Consider the following 21,132-nt stretch of genomic DNA (forward strand, 5'->3'; position numbering starts at 1 on the left):
TGACTCTTCCCTCACCCAACTATGTGAGTGGTTGAAGGCTGGATGGGTGCCTGGCTCTGCTGACCCTTCACTAGAATGAGGAGTCAGGAAGGTTCTGAGTCCAACTCTGCCATCAGCACTAGCAGGGAAGCCAGTGATGTTGATGTGTGCCACTGCCAGAGGTATGCAGGCATCATAGGCTCAGGGGTATAGAGGGATTGGGAAACCAGAGGGACAGGGAGAAGGACTCTGGAGAAGAGGGATGAAAAGCAATCCAGGAGCAGTTCAAGCCTTGAAAGTGTCTGTTTCCTGTCATGGTGCATTCCTCCCAGACCTGTGGCTTGAGCTCAAGGAGATAGATAACCCAGGAATTAGGAAAGTTACCCTCATTTGCTGGTAGATCCAGTCTGTAAATACGGTCACATTCCCGTACACTCCAGGTCTGAATGCTTTGGCACAGCCAGAGCCCCAGCTTGTGTCCCCAATCAGCCACCAGATGCCATTCTTCAAAGTAACCAGTGGCCCTCCACTGTCTCCCTGTAGAACATAGCAAGTTACTGAGAAGAGAAAGGCACACTACAGCACACTGCCACCATGCACCATGCACCAGAGAGGACACAGTATCTGGATATGAAAGGGAGTGTGGGTCTGTCTCCCCAGCAGGAGGTAATGGTCATAGAGACATAATCCAAAAGATGAAGTAGGTCCATACCAACTAGCTGTTTGCAAGTGCATGACAGACCACACTTGTGCCAAACAAAAGCATCTCTGGAAACCATAGTGTGATTAGCACTGGCTTCTGCCAAAGGCATAAATGCTGCTAGTGACCATCCCTCCCCACTCCACTCCCAACTGACCCTGTGTCCCTGGGAGGTATCTCTGATCCCATCAGAGCCTCATGTCTCATAGGGGTTCAATGGGAACTACACACTCCAAGGTTGAATGAAAGCTCACAATTACCTGGCAAGAGTCCACAGTTCCCTGCAGGAAGCCAGCACAGATCATGGCTGGTGTGATGAGGTTGTTGTATATGTATTTACTGTTACATTTGGAGGGCTCGATCAAGGGCACCATGGCAGCATTCAACACGTCCGAGGTCTTCCCTAACAACAGAGGCATCAGCTAGCAGCTCTGGTAGACATCTTCCTCAAGAAGCCTACACTCTATATAGATAATCTCATACCTCTCTTCTATCCTCCCTCCCTCTAAGGGTTAACATTGATTGACAGGATCTAGAAGCACCAGGGAGACAAACCTCTGAGCATGTCTACGAGGGACTTTCTAGAGTGGGTAAATTGAGGAGGGAAAATGCCCTAAAGATGAGTGGCACCATTTTATGGGCTAAGCCTCAGCATTCATCTCTCTTTCTGCATCTTGACTACGTGTGTTTGTGTGTGTGTGTGTGTGTGTTCCAATGCCTCGAGGTCCTGATGCCATGTCTTCCCCTCAGTGATGGACTGCATCTTCAAACTGTGAACTATAAGCTCTTCTTCCCCTGAGTTACTTTTGTCAAGAATTTTGTCACAGGAATGAAGAAGTACATCCCCTCAGACCATCACAATACCAAACCCTTTCCCTATGTACTAGGTAGAGCTGATTCAATATTTTCTGTTAATCAAATGGGGAAAGCAAGGCACATAACTTAGGTAAATTGTCCAAAGTCATTAGCCACTGAATAACAGAATTGGGATTTAAATGAGGAGGTCCCACTGTGGAAATCAGCATGCCATCCTGTGTGGCCCAAAGCCTTACCTTTCTCATAGGTGGCCCCCCACCCTGAAATCCAGCATTCCTGGGCTGGGTCCAGCATCATGCCTGGGTTTGGCAGACACACTGGCTTCACTTCATCTATTTAAAGAAGAACAAAGGGTGGGTTATCCAGGCCTACAGGGCCTCTGTGAGAGTCTCCCCTGGCTGCCCGATGCCCTGCTCTTTCCAGAAACCCAGGTTCCTGTGGGTCCTGGACCCCTTGTTCCCATCCTGGCAGGCTTGCTTCCTGACAGTTCCTCTGGACATTTGCTACTCATATCTAGAATTAAGTGCTGGCTCTGCTTCTAAAGCACAGCACACAAGCTGGGCAGTGCTGGCGCAAACCTTTAATTCCAGCACTCAGGAGGCAAGGCAAGTGGCTACACAAAGAAACCCTGTATCAAAAAACAAAAAGATAGATGATAGATAGATAGATAGATAGATAGATAGATAGATAGATAGATAGTAGATAGATAGACAGATGATAGATAGATAGATAGATAGATACATAGATAGATAGATAGATAGATAGATAGATAGATAGATAGATGATAGACAGATAGACAGAACACAGCACACTAGCCTCGGAGTGATGGGAGGAAAGGACTGGTGACAGCCATTGTTCAGAAGCTGATGGCCCCAGCTTGTCCCAAAGTGACACCATCTCTCAAGGATCTGCTATTTTGTGTGTGAATTGGTCCCCCAGATTGAATACAAGCACTTCAGAAGAGAAGTCTGTTGTCATCTGGAGATTCCAGAACATTCCATGCTCTTGCATAGACTAGAAAAGGGGTAATAAGAACCTAAGGAAGGGGCTAGGGATGTAGCCCAGTTGGCAAAGTGCCTGCCTAGCATGCACAAAGCCCTGTATTTCATGCCCAGCACCTCATAAAACCAGGCGTGGTGGCACACACCTATAATCCCTGCACTCAGGAGGTAGAAGCAGGGGGACCAGGAACTCAAGGTTATACATGGCTACATAGAAGGACCCACTCAAGCCACACAAGACCCTGCCCCACCAAATAAAAATATATTGTATACATTATCAAAATCTCAAAGAATGAATTTAAAAGTATATACTTAAAAAATGAAATAGAGCCTGGCAGTGGTGGTGCATGCCTTTAATCCCAGCACTCAGAAGGCAGAGGCAGATGAATCTCTGTGAGCTCGAGGCCAGGTGGGTCTACAGAGCAAGTTCCAAGACAGCCAGGGCTACACAGAGAAACCCTGTCTCGAAAAAAACAAAAATAAATAAATAAATAAATAAATAAATAAATAAATAAATAAATAAATAAGGAAATAGTTTACAGACTATTTTTAATGAACAAACTTATTAAAGTTCTTTTTAAAATACATTATTACTGTTTCTGTGATTCTTAAATGTTTACAAAATATTGGAGAAAATACATTTAAAGAAAGCTAAGGGTCTACATTTCAATTTTAAAGTATCCTGCTTTGAGAAAAACAATGACAGCATGAAATTTGCAGTCGAATGGCTGGAACTAGAAAACATCATCCTGAGTGAGACAACCCAAACCCAGAAGGACAAACATGGTATGTACTCACTCATAAGTGGATACTAGATAGAAAGCAAAGGACAATCAGACTGCAACCCACAGAACCAGGGAGCCTACATAGCAGGGGGGACCCTAGGATGACTGTGGCTTATAATAAGTTTTGGTTTTACTCAATCACTGGGCAAGCCTCAGTGAAACATTTCACTATTAGAATAAGAGTTTGTACTGTCTCAAGCTAATAATAAAATTTAATTAATTAATTAATTAATTTTTTTAAAGTATCCTGATTTGGGGACATATTTGTTTAAAAAAGCAAGAACTGTTGTCTTGAGAGAGATGACTCAGTGGGTCCTTCCAGAGGACCCATGACTGATTTCCAGCACTCACATGGAGGCTCACAACTGTCCCAGGGAATGTAACACCCACTCTGGTCTCTGGGCATCAGGCACACAAGTGGTACACAGACATACATGCAGGCAAAACACCCATCACATAAAAGTTAAAAAATAATTTAAACATTTTTAAAAGCAGTAATCGTTACAAATTATCAACCAGATGGCCTCAGCCGGAGAGGATATTGTCCCACAGTGATAGTAAGCAGTATTTGAAGTTGACCCAGACAACTAGAGAGAGTTACTGCCCTCTAGTGGAAAGAGCCTCACATACCGTTAAAAGTCAGAGGTGTCTGCAACTTCATGAGAGCAATGTCGTTATTCTTGGTCTTAGAGTCATAATTTGGATGGGAAATCACTTTTTCTACCTGGTGTCTTCTTCCATAAAACATATAAGACTGTCTCAAAATCCCTGTGAATGCCGTCCAGTACCTCGGGTTGCTGAGGGGTCTGGGAGACAGAGAGACAGCACATGGAAACTCAGGACCACAGATACAAGGTGCTCCCTCCAGTCTTTAAAACACATATGATGTCTGGAGTGAGATGAGTACCCCAAGCCACAGAGTAAAACTGTGGGACAGGGGTTCCTCATCTCCCTCCCCACACCCCACAGCCCCCTGCTGCTGAATAGCTGTCTGAGGATTCGGTTTCTTCTCCTATCCTCTGCACCAGCCAACAAATAGGGCTGGCACCCTTCTATGAGACTTAAAACCACATTTCTGACAAGACTGTCTCACTAATCTTTATATGCCAGAGCATTTACTGACACACAGTAGGTGCTTAATAAATGCATACTGATGAAGAACCTCAGCTACCAAAGGGACCTCAGAATCTGGGATGTAGAAGGAAGAAAGGGGCATTCCCAGGTAAGGTAGCTTCCCTAACTTCCTAGCAGTGCCTGAGAAGAGAAGGAGGGCACTCCTGTGTGACAGATGGTATCACCAGGCTGAGAGAGACACTGAGTCTTTCCAGAGAATGGCTGGGCCAGGATCTGAACCTCACTTAAGGCAGCAAGTGCCCAAAACCCATCTAATAAAGAATCCGTAATGCTGGAAGTGGGGTATATCCCAGGAGGCAGAGGCAGGAGAATTATCCATTTGAGGCCAGCCTGAGCTACATAGCAAAATCATTGGGAAGGAAGGGAGGAAAGGAAAAAGATGGAAGGAAGAGATGAGGAAGAGTGGAAGAAAAGGAGAGAGGGAGGGAGAGGGGAAGAAGGAAAAACAAAATGGGAACAGTGTCTTTGGCTAGAGCTGACACTCCGCAGTATGGCTGTCTTCATCCTTCTTGCCCATCTTGAGTGCAATGCCATGACCAAGGGTGTATATACAGTCTTCCAGAGAACCTACTAGGGCAGTGTGAGGTTGTCAGAGTGAAGATACCCAGGAGAGATGAGACTGATAGAGCAGGGCCTCTCAAAACTTATAGACAGAGCTGAGAAGATGGCAACTGGAACACACCCAGTCCCAGTGCTGTCGATAACCATCCGTATCCTAGGCTGGTACGCAGCAGCAGGCAAGAGAGACCACACAAACATTTGTCTAATGAGTGGATGAGACTGTCCACCTGCAGTGCATATATCCACCACCCAGCAGCACTCACCCCATTACACACAGGACATAGGAGTTGCCATACAGCTTGGTGTGGGTCACATGGTGGCAGAGCCACACTCCAAGCCCAGGAGTTTTGGCCATGTGACTCTACCCTACTACCCCAGACCTCGTAGTATATAGACATACTCTTCCACACAGTGAGCAGCTGTCACAATCCACTCAGGGGTGATGATGGAGCCTCCACAGACATGGACACCTTGGACGTGCAGGCTGACCTGCCAGGGCCAATCTTCTAGTGAGGCACTCGATCCACCCACAATCCTGTTCTGACGTCTCACTGAGCGGACCCCACACTCTGAGGGTGACAAGAACATGTTAGGTGTCAGTCAACAGGAGACATCAGAGTCAGCACAAAGCTAAGCATTATGTGCTCAACTCAGCTACCTTTTTCTGGTGGTGGGTCTGGGGGAAAGCAACTGTTGCCGCCTCTCTTTCCCTATTGTTAGGAGTCTAAATAAGCAAGTGGGAGTAGGTACTCTCCTAGGGCCCCAAAGGGCCATCCTGGCTGGAGCACTGGCTAATTCTTATTGGCACCCAATTCCACCAGATCTCTGATAGGCATGATTGGGAAGGTCCTGGGTAACAGGCTCCTTGAAGAGACTGATACACTCAGCACCCCCACCCAGGACTTCTGGACAAAGAAAAGGGAGGTAGATAAGGCTGAGAGTGAGAGAGGAGACAAGTGAGAGCTTCAGCGGGTGCTAAAAAGGTGAGATGAGAGGAAGTGAGGCCATGTGAGGGGCTGAGTGAGGAGGTAATTGAAGGGTAATAGGGGTTGGTGAAGCCTGAGTGCCCCTCAGGAAATAAGAAACAGGTTCTTTGCTGACCAGTTGACTGAGAGAGGAGATCTTTCTACTCCAGAGTCAGCAGCCCCTGCTGGCCTGAAGTGGGACTCTAGAAGCTTCACAAATGTGGGGCAAGTTCTCAATTGAGAGAAATCAAGGTAATATGAGAAGTAGACTACCCGGTGTGGTGGACGGTCCCCATGCCAGTGGCTGCTATGGGGTGCTAGCTAAGTAGGCCTGGTGTATCTTGGCACAGTGTGGGGCAGGACTTCTGGAAGCATCCTCCAAGTGTCACCTGAACCTCTTTGTGAGTGACTTTGAGTACCTGTGAGGCACATGTGGCAAAGGGTGAACAGCAGTGTTCTCCTGGTTGTGCAATGCCTACTGGAGGACCTTAAGGAAACGCAGAGCTCCTTTGCTAAAAGGTGAGCTTCAAGTCCCAGGCCTAAGCTGGGCATCTATATTTACCCCATGTGGGGTCCATGAGTAGTTCACACACACATAGTGGGGGACCCCAGTGAGCTATCACACAAGCTACTGTGGGAAGGTAGACAGGCATGATTGATGTTAGGCTTTCTCTTTAGGAGTCCCAGTGGAAAACTGCACGGCACTGCTCTGACTTTGCCATAGGCCAGGTCACTGCTGCGCAGGCTTCAGGATCACAAACAGCTCATCCCTCCACTTCACAGAGAAGGAGCAACCAGGGCTCCCCACTCATGATGGCACCTAAAAACAAGGCGTGCCAGAGTTCAGCCATCACCTTCCCTCAGTAGACACTACAGTGCAGCAAAATTCCAAAATGGAGATCCGGGTATAAGCAAGAGGCCTCCAGGCACATCTCTGCTGTCTCCTGGAGGCCTTCCCTCACCAAATCCCAAGAAAGCCACAGACTGGCTCCTACGCATAGAAAATCACCATTGGGAAGTACTCACCTATACAGCGCAAAGAAACCACCATGCGGGATGAACAGGAGTCACTGGAAAGAAGAAGGGACTCTGGTCACCACAGCCAGGGATGAGACACTGAAGTCTTCTCCTTGTGTTGCCTCCTGCCCACCACTAATGACCCTACTGATGTAATTAGACTTACGTGGGGATAGTGGCAAAGAATCAACACAGTCAGAGTACCAGGCTCAAATCCCAGCTATGCACCTTTGGGCATGATGTTAACTCTCTTCTGTCTCTTCCCAACAGGTAGAATAAGATTACAATTCAAAGCTGGTCATGGTGGTACACACCTTTAATCCTAGCACTTGGGAGACAGAGGCAAGCAGATCTCTGAGTTCGAGGGCCAGCCTGGTCTACAGAACAAGTTCCAGGACAGCCAAGGTTACACAGAGAAATCCTGTCTCATAAAAGAAGAAAGAAAGAGAGAGAGAGAGAGAGAGAGAGAGAACAATTCAAGTTGATCCCTGACCTGCAATGTGCCAAAATCTTAAAACTTTGGGACCCCAATGCCATACAAGTGGAAAATTTCCCACCTAACCATACATGAAGGGTTGCAGTCAAATGATACTCATACTAGGATGTTAACAACCTTCAGTCTATGCATATAAGATATACACAAGAGCCAGTGAGATGGCTCAGCAGGTAAGGGTACTTGCCTCCAAGTCTGACAATCTGAGTTCAAAACCTGGAATCCACATGGAGAGGACTGATTCCACATGTGTGCCATAGCAGTACCCCCACATAAACAGATTAAATAAATTTAAGTAAAGGAACACATGAAACAAATCACTTCTGTCCTTAAATGAATGCTAGCCCCAAAATGTCCCATACATGAGTATTTTAAAAATCTGAATGAACTCTGAAAGTCTTCCTACCCCTAACATTTCAATACAAGGATGACCTATGACACTACTTGGATGGTGGCTTGGCGGTGAGGGCACAATTGCATCAGTTTTTACTTCTGTCCTTGTATAGTTTAAAATCATCCTCTAGTCTGGGTATCAAGGCAAACACCTAAAATTTCAGTGCTAGAGAGTCTGAGTGAGGCAGGAGAATCACCAGTCCAAAGCCAGCATGGGCTACATAGCAAGACCTTGTTACCAATGAATGAGCAGCCATCCCTTAGTGTCATCAGGAAGCGGTCTGGAAATTGATTTCCCTGGATGGCTTTATATGTAAACCACAGATGACAACAAAACCAATTCTTTGCGAAGGACAAACAAACAAACAAAAAACAGCATAAACAAAAAACAGCGCTCAGTTGGGAGTCAAACTTCCCATGCTGTGTATGAGAAAGAAACAATCAGTGCATTCCGTCCAATAGACACTGTCCCTGGTGTACTGAAGAGGCCACCGTCCTGATGCCCTGGTGGCATCAACTGCCAGCTATAGTTCTGCAGGGAACAGTTGATGTCCTACTAGGCCACTGGGACAGATGGAGCCTCACATGTACCAGCCCACTCCGCTGTCACCCTTGCACACACTGAATAGGGACCTTTCCCAAACCCCCAAATAAAGAGCTACCATCACCTGTCCTGGCTAGCTTGTGCCCCTACCAGGGTACCAGCCTCAAGAAGGGAACATTGGAAAGAGGGCATTTCTGGACCATATGACTTCACCGAAGCCTTGACTCTGAACACACACCATGGGCACTTTGTACTGCGCACTCCGTCAGGCCATATGCACCAGTGAGAGCCTCTGCAAATGCCTCTCTGCAGGTTCTAGATCTGTATGTAATGAGCTATAGAATGTTACTGCAATGCCCTATTTATGTATATAAACAGGTTTAATTACAGAGTGCAGGGACTTTTAATATTTTCCTACCATTACTCCTGTGTATGTAAGTAAATTTGCATCTTTTTAGGTTATATTGTGCCACACAAAAAAACTCATCCATCTCATTAGGATACAAATTTGCTTTAATCTTTAATAAGTAGTAAAATCATATATATATATATATATATATATATATATATATATATATATATATATACACATATACATATATATATGCAGAGGTATTGTTTAAAGATAGTTTTACTTATGATTTATTACAGCAAATATTTGATTTGTATATCTATATTATAGTCCTATATACCTGGCTGGGGTCGCATAAAATTTTCTCAAGTGAACAGGTGTCACAATTTAAGAAACCCAATACTAGACAATACTTTCCTGCCAGTCATGTCTGGAGTTGTGAAGGCCCTCACCTAGGATGGTGGCCTGAGCCTACCCCTCCCTGCTGTACTCCCTTCTGTACCAGCAGCCTACACCTCCTCTCTCCTCCCTTCCGCACTTGCCAACTAGGCATAATCCTGGGCCTGAGTCCTTGTGGAAGACAAAAAGCCATTCAACTCACATAAAACACCTGCCACCTATGCTAAGCCCTGCTGTCTAGATGGAACACCTAGCTGGGCACTGCTCCCAGCCCAGCCAGCCCTGCCACATTCTCAGGGACAGCCAGCCCAAGGCAGTAGCCACCGGAAAGGCAAGCCACTCAGTAGAGATGGAGTGAGTGATTAGTTCTCCAGCCCTGACATGCAATTCCTGACAGCCAGCCCTAGAAGCACCTGAGCCACCTGGAGAAGAGCAATGAGGCCCTGGGAATTCTCTGCACAAAGAAGACATCGTGGGTCCCCAACATCAAAAGCACCTGGAGAAGAGCAATGGCCCTGTAAACCCATACCCAAATGATGGCTGTCTATGTCCCCCTCCAAACTCCCAACAGTTCAATCATCAGCCCTAGGATCTGTGGTTTGGGTACAACAAATGCTTATTGAACTAGCCACTTGCACCAGGGCCCAGAACATTACCCTATGGCATCCTCTCACTGCCAGTCATGGGCCAGAAAATCTCTTGGACTCCTGGTGCTCAGTGCTACAGTGTCATATAGTTTGTCCCTCTGAGTTCATGGCAGAGAATAAGCCCCAGTGTCTATGTTCATGGTACTGACAGCAAAGACTTGATGCAACTGTGATGCTTGAAGGTGAGGCTCTGTGAAATTAAGTCATGGGATGGAGAGTCTCTGTGACAGAATCCTAGTGGCCTCATAAGGACAAGGTGAGAGGCCACACAGGGCTTAGTGTTCCTGCCATGGTGAGATGACCCTGCTAGAGTCATGCCATGCTATAAGGAACTCGAATCTCTAAAAGCATTAGACGACAAAACAAAAACAAAACTCTTTTCTCTATAAAGCAGCCTGCCTTAGGCATTTTGTTATAGAAACAAAAAGCTAACTAGCATACACACCCTAGTATAGTAGACATACTTCCCAGTGTCTGGAGAATAAAAAACAAACAAATAACAACAAAAGTCTAGCCAGACAGTAGAGATTGAAACCAAAGTGACAAAATGGCATGTAGTCTCAGAAAGTTGCTAAGAATGAAGCCAAGATTGCTGCAGGTCCTGTCTCTAACCCCCAGCAGTGTGAAGCTTATCCCTCATCACTCCCAGAACACAAAGAAATCAACTCAGAGGGTTGGGGATTTAGCTCAGCAAGTGCAAGGCCCTGGGTTCGATCCTTAGCTCCAAAAAAAAAAAAAAAAAAGAGAAAAGAAAAAATAAATCAACTCAGGATGGCAGCATCTGTTGGGATTGTCTCATCCTCCTCAAATTTTGCAAATCAAAGGAGCCCTCCATACCTGTGATAGAGCTTTTTATAGAGGTCTATGTTGCCTGCGCTTACATTCAGCTTCATGAAGCTTGTTGCTCCGGTACTGTCTGGTATTCCTTGGCTAGAATAAAAATTGTTCCTAGAAATGACAGAAAATCTTATTGAAAATAATGTTTCAGGCATATGAACTCACAAGCCACACCCCATATTACAAAGCGCCTTTGGATGATGGCTGTAATAGAAGAGACACCTTAGAAAACAAAACCTAAATTCAAATTCAGCCATGCTGTGTGAAAGCCATTATCCAATCCAGAAACCTTGACTTGTAAGGTTAGAGTCTCCCATTAGCTGTGTTTCAGACTGAGTGAGCTAGGACAATGGGGTGCTGAGGGTGCCCAATTATACACTGTCTAATAAAATGTACAGTTCTTAGTCTGAGCTGTTATAAAATTCCCACTGGTTCTGGACCTGGGGGTGTCTCTGTGTACCCAAAACTCTGAGTCACAAGATATTTGTGTATGTGGAGACCAAACGTCAACACTGAGTATCTTCCTCAATTGTTCTCTACCTTATATTGTATTATTTTATATGTGTGTCTGCCTGCATGGATGTCTATTCATCAAACACAAGCCTAGTGATCTCAGAGGCAAGATGAGGGTGCTGGACCCCCTAGAACTAGAGCTACAGGTGGATGTTAGCCACTGTATGGGTGCTGGGGACTGAACTCGGATTCTCTGGAAGAGGAGTCAGTGCTCTTAACTGCTGAATCATCTTTCTAGTCTCTTCTACCTTGTGTTTTGAATCTGGATCTCCTACTGAACCTGGATCTCATCAATTCAGCTATGCTGGCTGGCTAGCAAGCCCCAAAGATCCTCCCATCTCTGCCTCCCCATCACTGAGGTTACAGTTTGCCTCCTTGGCTAGCTTTCACATGGGTGCTGGGGATCAAACTGAGGTCCACATGCATTTGTGGCAAACACTTTGCCCACTGCACCATCTCCCCAGCCCCATAGGGTGGCATTTTGGAGTGTCCCAATAGCTGAGATGCCAACGTTCACATCAGATAACAGTTCGGCTTTGAAAACTGGCAAATGGAATGCCTTAGTGTGCATAGGCTCTCACAACTACCCCATGGAAGAGAAATCCTCATTAAAATCATAACTTTCTTCCCAGGCCTGCCAGTCTTCATGAGAGCCAAAGTTTGGATATGGATTTGAAGCAGATATCCAAACTGAGAGGGCTCTGATGCAGCAGTGTTGAGAGGCAATAGGAACTTAAGTAACATCTGTGTTACAGCAACTCCACCCTCACAAAGGGTTTAATGCTGTTCTAAGGGGCTGACTTAAATCTCTCCAAAGCAGGTTGTTTCCAGCAGATCCCTCAACCATATCCACTACATGAGCTCATCAGCTCTCCCACTTTTCTAGCATGAGATAAAACAGTACAAGGCCTTCACCAGAAGCCAACACATGATCTTTGCTTTCCCCCAGAATAGTAGGCTAAAATAAACCCCCATTCCTTACAAAGAACCCAGCCTCAAGTGTTTTGTTATAGCAGAAGACACTGGGACATGCTAGAGCCCCTGGCCAGGAAGTGATGGTGGGAGTTATTCTTCCTCCACCTTGGTTGCTACACACAGGAAGGATTTCTTTCTTTTTTTGGTTGTTTGAGACAGGGTTTCACTGTACAGCCCTTGATGTCCTGGAACTCACTCTGTATAACAGGCTGGTCTTGAACTCAGAGATCTCTACCTGTCTCTGCCTCCTGAGTGCTGGGATTAAAGTCATGTGCCATCACCACCTGGCAGAAAGGAATTCTTAAGTGTGATTCTGCTCAGGTCTCTTCCATTCCCAAAGCCTCAGTGGCTCCTGCCTACAGTGAACAGAGCAAAGGCTCAGCTCATCTGAAAAGTTCCAAGGACAGAAAGTGACCATTGCCCTTGTCTTACACCCCTCTTCCTGTCATACCAGCACTGCATGGGCATTCCCAAGTAGCCAGGAAAGATGCAGGACAAGTGGCAGTGAGCCTAGGTTGACAGTGTTGGGGTGATGAGGTTGCCCTCTGGTTGTAGGATCAGCTTTTGAAAGGTAACTGCAACATCCAGTGCCTGGCACATACGGAGAGACGGAGAGATGGTCTGTCTGTCGTCAGTGTCGTTGTGATGGCACTGTGTCCCTCCTGAGGGCACATACTCACTTGTATCCCATGTCTTCACATGCTGCTCTGTCGCAGCTCTCATTCCAGTCGTCCTGGCACACGGGATACCAAGCTTTCCTCTGAGATGAGTAAACATGGAGTGTGAAGCTTGGTCCATAGAGGCGAACTGCTCAGAGAGAAAGATGACCCATGAGTCCTTGACTCTTAATCCACATCTTCCAGATGTTGCCCTAGCCCCGCACTGCCCATGCACACCACCACAGCTTCTTCCTAGGGCCATGGCTTCCTAGGAAACACAAACTCCTGTTTTCCTTATCAAATGCATTCTAAAAGAATTCCAAAAGGATATTCAAACATAAAATCTTCACAATGGCCCATAGCCTGTCAGTGACCATCATTAGATGCCACAGCCAAGCAGCGTGATAGAAAGTCATTCAGCTGTCAATGGGAATGAAGCTCTAATGGGAGCCACTACATGAATGGGCTTTTAAGGCATGACGCAAAATGATAGAGTCACAACAACCCACAGATTGGGCAATCCCAAGCATATAAAAAGTCTAGACTAGAAAACCTAAGAAAGGGCTGGGGAGATGACAGCCATTAAGAGAACATACTGCCCTTGTAGAGGACCCAAGTTCAGCACCCATGTTGGGCAGCTCAGAACAGCCTGTAACTGTAGCTCCAGAAGATCTGATGCCTTGTTCTAGCCTTCTGTGATATTACATTCATGTGTCATACACACACTGAGAAACACACACACACACACACACACACACACACACACACACAAAACACACACATTTATTTATTTATTTATTTTAAAAGAAAATATAAAAAATAAGGGATATTAGTAATTTCTTGGGACCAGAGCAAGACAGGCAGAAAGAGCCTTATCAAGGAGATGGGCTACTCCTTAACTGCCTATGATCAGGGGCTACATATGTTCAAATATATAAAAACCACAGCTCAGACATTCATCAAGGACAGGTTATGAGATATAAATGATAGCTCATTGGTTTAGAAAAAGAATAAAATTCAGAGCAAAAACAAAAGTCCCCATCAAGCTCTCATTTTGTACAAATTGATCTCATATCCAGATCTTAGACACTGGCAGAGTACCCAAGGCCCTGACAAACACCCCAGAATTAGTATCTGAATGTTGAACTGTTCATTTGCCTTTTGCTTGAAAAGATATCAGCTCTTTCATTTGAAGAACCAACACACTTAAACGCAGCTGATTTCCTCCTTACTCAGCTCTGGTCTCCAAGAGATCTGCATAGCCCCTCGCTCAAAGGACTTGTCATCTGACAGAGGTCTGCATAGCCCCTCGCTCAAAGGACTTGTCATCTGATAGAACGATGAGAATGGTCAACTCAGAGCAGACTTCTAGCTGGCGGGTGACCCAGGGGTACGGCGTTTACAAGAAGAATCTTGTAAACAGTGCCACACCAGAGACAGTCAGCAGCCAATCTGCATCATATCACAACCGTAGAGTTTAAAAGCACATCAACAGGACTACGTGACCAGGGTAAGACAATTGGATCTGGTCAAGCCTTGACTCACTTCTCACCACCATTCTGGACCTAACTCATTGGACAAATAGCCTGACACCTTATGGTCACCTTCTCAGAGAGTGACTACTCTGGGGCCTGACTGTCTTTTCTGGTGATAAGCTCAAAACCACATAGCATGTATGGCCTAGCCATGTGTTTCATGGGTGGGTAAAACTCTGTTACTTGCTGGGCAATAGGAAGTCACTCATTACCCAAGAGAAACCACAAAGCTGTGAAAATCCCAACCACATATTGCAAAAGAATGACACCAATCTAAAAGGTATGCAACTTGCAGAACACCCACTGCAGAACATTCTAGAAAAGCTAAGCTATGGAGATAGTCAAAGATCTGAGGCTGGTAGGGGATACTGCAGGAAAAGGAATGTGCAGGCCACAGTAGGCTTAGGCAGGGCACTCCGGGAGTAAGTACACAGCCAGTGCTGTGTCTTTGTCAAATCCATAAGGTCACACCAGGGGAAGATAAAATTCAACACAAACTCGTGGATCTGGCTCCCGGGGACAAGGTCCAGTGATCAGTGTGTGTTAATGCCTGGGTGATTGCTGGAGGCAGGGTGGCCTCTCTCTGCAGGCCTAACAGTGCTTTCAAAATTAAAGTGCTTAAATGTAGCTGAGATTGTATGCTTCCAGTTAGTGATGGAAGTGGTAAGGACAGTGATATAAAGGTTGGCTGTCCTGCCTCCTGTCTGTCCTCCAATACTGATGGGGAGGCAAGAGGGAGGCAACATGATGGGAACATGCTCCCAGGGAGAATTTTTTTTATAAGTGTTAGTATTTTTTCCTAAGTTTTTCAGAGCTATAAATGATAAGTGAAAGTATATGTTTGTGGTGCCCAAGGTGTTGATTTGGTAAGGGTCCATCATGAAATATCGCCACTACCAATTGAGTACACTCGCCTTCTTTCCTCATACTGGGTTCTTTCCCTTGTCTGTGGTGAGAACACTTAGGATTGGCTGTCAGCAACCCTCGAGCACTTAGCACAGGTGGGCTGCTCAACCATGAACCCTGTGGACAAGGGAGCTAGGCTCAGATCTCCATGAAAAATGATATGGCATCTTTGTAAAAAGAATCTTAAAACAGCCACCCAAGAAAATGTGGCAAACAGGTGGAAACATTGCAGTGTGTGTGTATGTGTGTGCCTAATGTGTATACACATGTGTGTATATGTGGTGGTGGGAATTAGATCTGCCTGCCTCTGCCTCCCAAGTGCTGGGACTAAAGGCATGTGCACCATCAGACCTGGCTAAAACCAAGATTTTTTTTCCTATTATCGACCCTTTGTTCTTCCTAGATTTTGATCTATGCTGTGGGTACATTCACTGCTAAAATATCTAGTACAACTTAAACATGGAGAGAGACCTTCTGGATGCCAGAACATGGGGGCACACTCATGAAATCTAGCCCCCAGAAGATGGAGACAGGAGGATCATGAGTTGAGAACTCAGTGAGACCCTGCCTCAAAAAAGTAGGGTATGCGTGGGTGTGTAGGGTAGTAGTAGAATGCCTGCCTTACATGTGTATGGTCTTAGTTTCCACCCAGTGTTGAAATGAAATGAAATTAAAACCTCTCTAACAGAAGTTTATTGTTCATGCACACACAGGAGCAGGAATGCATTGATGTCTACTACATATAACATCTTGCCATTCTCAACTCAAACCCTTCACCTAAGACATTTGCTGTCACTCAAAGAAAGGAAAAGAGCTGTTGTGAGCTGTGGGCACTGTATCTTCCAGGTACATACATGCTGAAGGACCAGGAGTCACAGAACAGGCATCAGTCCACTCAAGTGGGCTGACGGCTGGGCCCAAGGAGGCCATTGCTCCTCCCTGGGAAGTTCTCTGAGCCAGGACCAATGCTACAGAATCTAATTCACAGAGGAGTGTTCCCCAATATATTGTGCACCCTAATAAATTTATCTGGGGTCAGAGAACAGACAGCCACTAGATACAGAGCCAAAAATGGTGGCTAGAAAATGGGTCAGAGCAAGCCATAGCAGAAGCTGGGTGATGGTGGTGCACACCTTTAATCCCAGCACTTGGGAGGCAGAGCTAGGTGGATCTCTGTGTGTTCAAGGATACAGCCAGCATGGAGACACACGCCTTTAATCCCAGAAAGCAAGCCTTGGATCCCAGGGAGTGACAGCAGAAAGAGAAAGATATATAAGGCGTAAAGACCAGAAACTAGAAGCATTTGGCTGGTTAAGCATTCAGGCTTTTGAGCAGCAGTTCAGCTGAGAACCATTGGGATGAGGACACAGAAGCTTGCAGTCTGAGGAAACAAGACCAGCTGAGGAACTGGTGAGGTGAGGAAACTGTGGCTTGTTCTGTCTCTCTGATCTCCCAGCATTCACCCCCAAAACTGGCCTCAGGTTTGATTTTATTAATAAGAAATTTTAAGATTCCTGCTACACAGGAGCATGAAGGTGAGGATGCAGCAGAAAACAGCCCTACCCAAAGGCAGCCCAGAATAAATAAAACCCACCTCGGATAACTAAGTCTATGGGTTTTTTTTAACCCAAACTCCAAGAGAACTGGAGACTACTTGGTGGAGACAGCAAAGCCTGGGAGACTCCTGGAGAGACTGACTATGACATGAATTTCTCATTTAGGAGACTGTCTCCTGGGCTCAGAGTCAGGAGAGTGCACAGAGCCACTGCTGACCTCAGCCCCTGGGCATGGGCAGTGCTTAGAGAATGAGTTCCAAGAGAGGCAGAAAAGCAAGACAGGACAGCTGTTCCAGGGGGCAAGACAGCAGCTCACTGTCAACTGCAGAGCCAGGAAAGCACAGGGTCTGTGTCAACTCACCACCCCTTCAACACCGAGCAAATGCCAGCAGGCTCCGCCCACAGTGCCAGGATGTCAAGAGAGGCCCAACTTCAGATGCTGAGTGGAACATGATTGGCACAACCCTGTTCCTCAGGCATCTTTCTTGGGTCCAGCCTCTTGACTACCCTTGAAGTCACCTTCAAAAATTAACAGCACAAGAGAAACACAGGCAGGGCCATGGAGATTATTTGGTGGGTTAAGAAGCCTGTTACCAAGCCTGAGAACCCGAGTTTGATCTCCCACAGGATCCCAATTCCCAAAAGTTGTCCTCCACCTCCACACATGCGTCATGGATGGCATCTCCTTCCCTGCTATACACAAAGTAAGTAATTTTTTTATTTTAAAAATTAAAACTTCAAAGGGATATTGCCTTGTGCCTGTTAGTAGAATGGGTGTCGTTAAAAAGTTGAACATAACAAGTGCTGGTGAAGATGAAGAGAAAAGGGAGCTTATGAAACTGGGAGTGGAAATGTAATATGTCCAGCCAGTAATGAAACCCTGAAACCACTAAAACAGAATGATCCCATTATCAAGCAATCCCACTTCTAGGAACCAAACTAAGAATCTACCAGCTGGTACATGGGTGAAGAAATGTGGTCCATGTATACAACGTACTAGGATCCAGCCATAAAAAGGATGGAATCCTGCCACTTGGGGCAATACAGATGACCCTGGAGGACTCTGTACTAAGGAAATAAGCCAGTGCACAGAGGCAAGCATCACAAGCTCACACACACACACACACACACACACACACACACACACACACACACGGAATCTAAAAGTCAAACTCACTGGAGCTGAGATGACAGTGGTGGTCACCAGAGGCTTTGAGGAAGTGGTTGGGGACAGCAATACAGTAATAGATGTTAACAGCACACTGCCCATTTGAAAACAGTCCACCATACATATAAGAGCACAGAGGATGTATGTTAAATAGTGTGATTACCCCATCCATGGGGGTACACGTAGAGAGACATCACACTGTACCTGACAAGCATGACACAAGCTTGTCAGTTATTATGTAAACAGTTGAAAGAAACAAAACAAATTCATTGTTCACTGCTATCCCAGTGAACATGACCTTAAAGGCAGCTCATTTTAAAACCAGCATAGTGCACTCCAGCTTCATGTTTTCAACAGCCTGCTTATTTTAACTGCCATCCTGACCGAGTCCTTCCTGGCTTTATCACCTCCCCATCACTCTGTGTGGTGCAGGGCCAGGAACACAATCCTGAGTGTAGGAATACTAATACATGCATCAGTGGACTGGGCAGAACCCCCCTGACTGTCCCCCAGCTGCTACTTTATGGCAGACATACTGAGCCCAGTGCTTGCTGGGCCAACTCACCACACCGGTTCTCATCTTCCCCATTGGGGCAGTGTGATATCCCGTCACACCAGAGAGAAGAGCTGATGCAGGCGCCTGAAGACCCACACTCCATCTCAGAGGTAGAGCACTTGCTATCCCCTGGCACTGAATGGGAGAAAGGGAGGGAGACTCATCAGGCTGACATCTAAGAAACTGCAGAGCCCATAGGAAGCTTGTCATCCACCCTCAAGCCCAGTGAATAGAAGAAATTGCCTCTTCATAAGGAAGGGGGACATGTCATTGCCACCTACATACACACATGGAGCTAGGACTGGGCTCTGTCTTCTGCAGAGCCAATGGGAAGGGTGCTTGGGTAAGGGGAGCCCTCACACCTCCTCTTTACTATCCAGTGGGCCTCAGGGGTCCACCAGGTACCCATGAGTCTGCGTCATCCCAAGCTACTTACAGAGACTTTAGTTACAAGATGTGGCATAGGGAGGGGACTGACAACCAAGGATACCATGGTTGTACAGTGATATACAAGGGTCAGACTATGGCTATGCCTCCTTAAACATGCCCCATCTCATTTGATCTCAGATGTTCAGCAGGATACGGCAGGGTTGGCACTTGGATGGGAGAACTAGTTTAAGATTTTCACAAGCCACAGGTTAGGGGAAGCAAAGCACAGACTCATGGGTGCATGGAGAAAAGGGAGGAAAGGGCAGCCTTGCCCAGAAGGGAAAACCTAATTGGAAGGCATCAGGTGGCTCCTCCAGCCTGGGGAGCAAGGGTCACAATCATAGCCATGCACACAGTGGCAGCACCCAGCCCAAAACTTACAGAACCTCCAAAGCAAGACAGCAGCCACAACAGCACCCGCAAGGACAGTGCCCAGGGCGAGGACAACACACAGGGATTTCTTGGTCTCTGCAGAAGAAATCACAGGTCAGTGCTGTGAAAAGGAAGTCCTTCTACCCTGTGTTATTGATGCTCTTCAATATCCCCCAGTTACCACAGAGTTACTCAATTTGAAAATATCACAAGTCAAAATGGGCATAATTGCACATGCCTGCCTATAATCCTAGTACTCGGGGGTGAGGGGGAGTTGAGAAGGACAGGTACAAGAGTTTAAGGCCAGCCTAAACTGCAAACTCAAAACACTGAAAAGGAGGAGGAGAAGCAGGAGGGGGAAGAGATCAGAAGTCCAAGTCCAAAGTGCATTTGCTGCACATAGCCAACAGTCAGCCTAAACTAGGCACCTTTAAACTTGTTTAGAACTCTAACATTACCTATAGCTGGGGAAACCACCCAGCTAGATGTCTGTTCATAACAAGGTGCTGGATTTGGCATGCACCTCATTGAATACCACACTGAAACTGAAAAGTAAAATGGTTTTATGAGTACACTTTCACGCCATCATGAAGTCAAAAGTCCTAGTTTAGCTACTATATGTGGGGCCATTTAGATACATTAGGGAAGAATAAACACTGATTTATTCATTTGTTTTTGTGCTGCTAAGGATAAAACTCAGGATTTCACTTATGTTAGGCAAGTGCTCTACCACTGAGCTACACCCCTACCTTAAGAAATAGTGTTGCCTACACTCTTACAAATGTCAGTTTGAACATTAAGGGCACCACTTGGGGTCTTGATGCTTCTGTAGTGTGAAACACATGCTTGGGGAAATGGAAAATGAAGTTACAATTTGAAATGAAATCCAACAAAACTAAGCTCTTAAAATGCCAAGACACTTCAGAAAGGGTCTGAAATAGCCCAATGTTCACCTAAAAAACAGCTCAAAAAAGATAGCTGCCTCATTTTAGCAACTTCAAGTTTGAGTCACATAATACTGTCCCCCAAAGCATTCTGGGGCTGCTAGGGGATGCTCTAGGCAGAACACTTATCCTTCCCACAACTGTTAAAAAAAAAAAAAAAAAAAGTGGAATTTGACAACCACAAGCCACCTACTGCTACTGATATTCTCAGTAATTACAGTAAGTGGGATGAAAGTAACATGTATAAATTGAAGCATTCAGTTGCCACAGGGGGCTGGCAAGATGGCTTGGCAGGTAAAGACTCTTACTTAGAACTTACATAGTATAAGGAGAGGGCTGAATCCAACAGGCTACTCTGACCTCTATACACTCTGTGGTCACACACACACACACACACACACACACACACACACACACACACAAATGTTAAAAACAAACGAATAAACAAAAACAACAAAACAAGGAACTGGAGAGATGCCTTAGTAGCTAAGAGCACTTGTTGCTCTTACAGAAGACCTGGGTTCAGTTCCCAGATCACACTTGGCAACTCATAACCATCCTTAGCTCCAGTTCCAAGGGATTCAGTGCCCTCTTCTGGCCTCTGCAGTCACTGCATGCACATGGTGCACATACATATGTGTAGGCACTCACAAAATAAAAACAAAAATTCAGCTAAGAATAAAACACTTTGGAGAATTATTTTCCAATAGCTCACTGATTTCTCCAGCCATAGCAAACAAGAATAGCACTTCTGGGCAGAGGTTTGATGAAAAAAGTAGCATTGAGGTTCAGAAGAAAGAGGCAGCTGTCAGGGAAGGCACCCTGGAGATTCTGACACCTGGCCTCTGACGGTAAGGGGCCCGTCACTCCCAGCAACTCCCTCTCCAGGCGAAGTC

At 45.9% G+C, this 21,132-nt stretch overlaps 1 protein-coding gene across 1 annotated transcript in view; it reads right to left on the reverse strand.

The window, feature by feature from the left end:
* Positions 1-21,132, reverse strand: part of Tmprss2 (transmembrane serine protease 2) — a 40,417-nt gene that overhangs the window by 2,203 nt on the left and 17,082 nt on the right. The window contains exons 4-13 of the mRNA XM_036204162.1: positions 19,302-19,388; positions 18,501-18,620; positions 12,792-12,918; positions 10,624-10,734; positions 6,968-7,011; positions 5,377-5,545; positions 3,912-4,087; positions 1,732-1,827; positions 940-1,082; positions 364-516 (exon numbers count right to left, since the gene is read on the reverse strand). Coding sequence (XP_036060055.1) covers positions 364-516; positions 940-1,082; positions 1,732-1,827; positions 3,912-4,087; positions 5,377-5,545; positions 6,968-7,011; positions 10,624-10,734; positions 12,792-12,918; positions 18,501-18,620; positions 19,302-19,388 — 1,226 coding nt within the window. The remainder of the gene's footprint in view (positions 1-363; positions 517-939; positions 1,083-1,731; positions 1,828-3,911; positions 4,088-5,376; positions 5,546-6,967; positions 7,012-10,623; positions 10,735-12,791; positions 12,919-18,500; positions 18,621-19,301; positions 19,389-21,132) is intronic.

The sequence above is a fragment of the Onychomys torridus genome, chromosome 12 (assembly GCF_903995425.1).
Source record: "Onychomys torridus chromosome 12, mOncTor1.1, whole genome shotgun sequence".
Classification (NCBI taxonomy): Eukaryota; Metazoa; Chordata; class Mammalia; order Rodentia; family Cricetidae; genus Onychomys; species Onychomys torridus.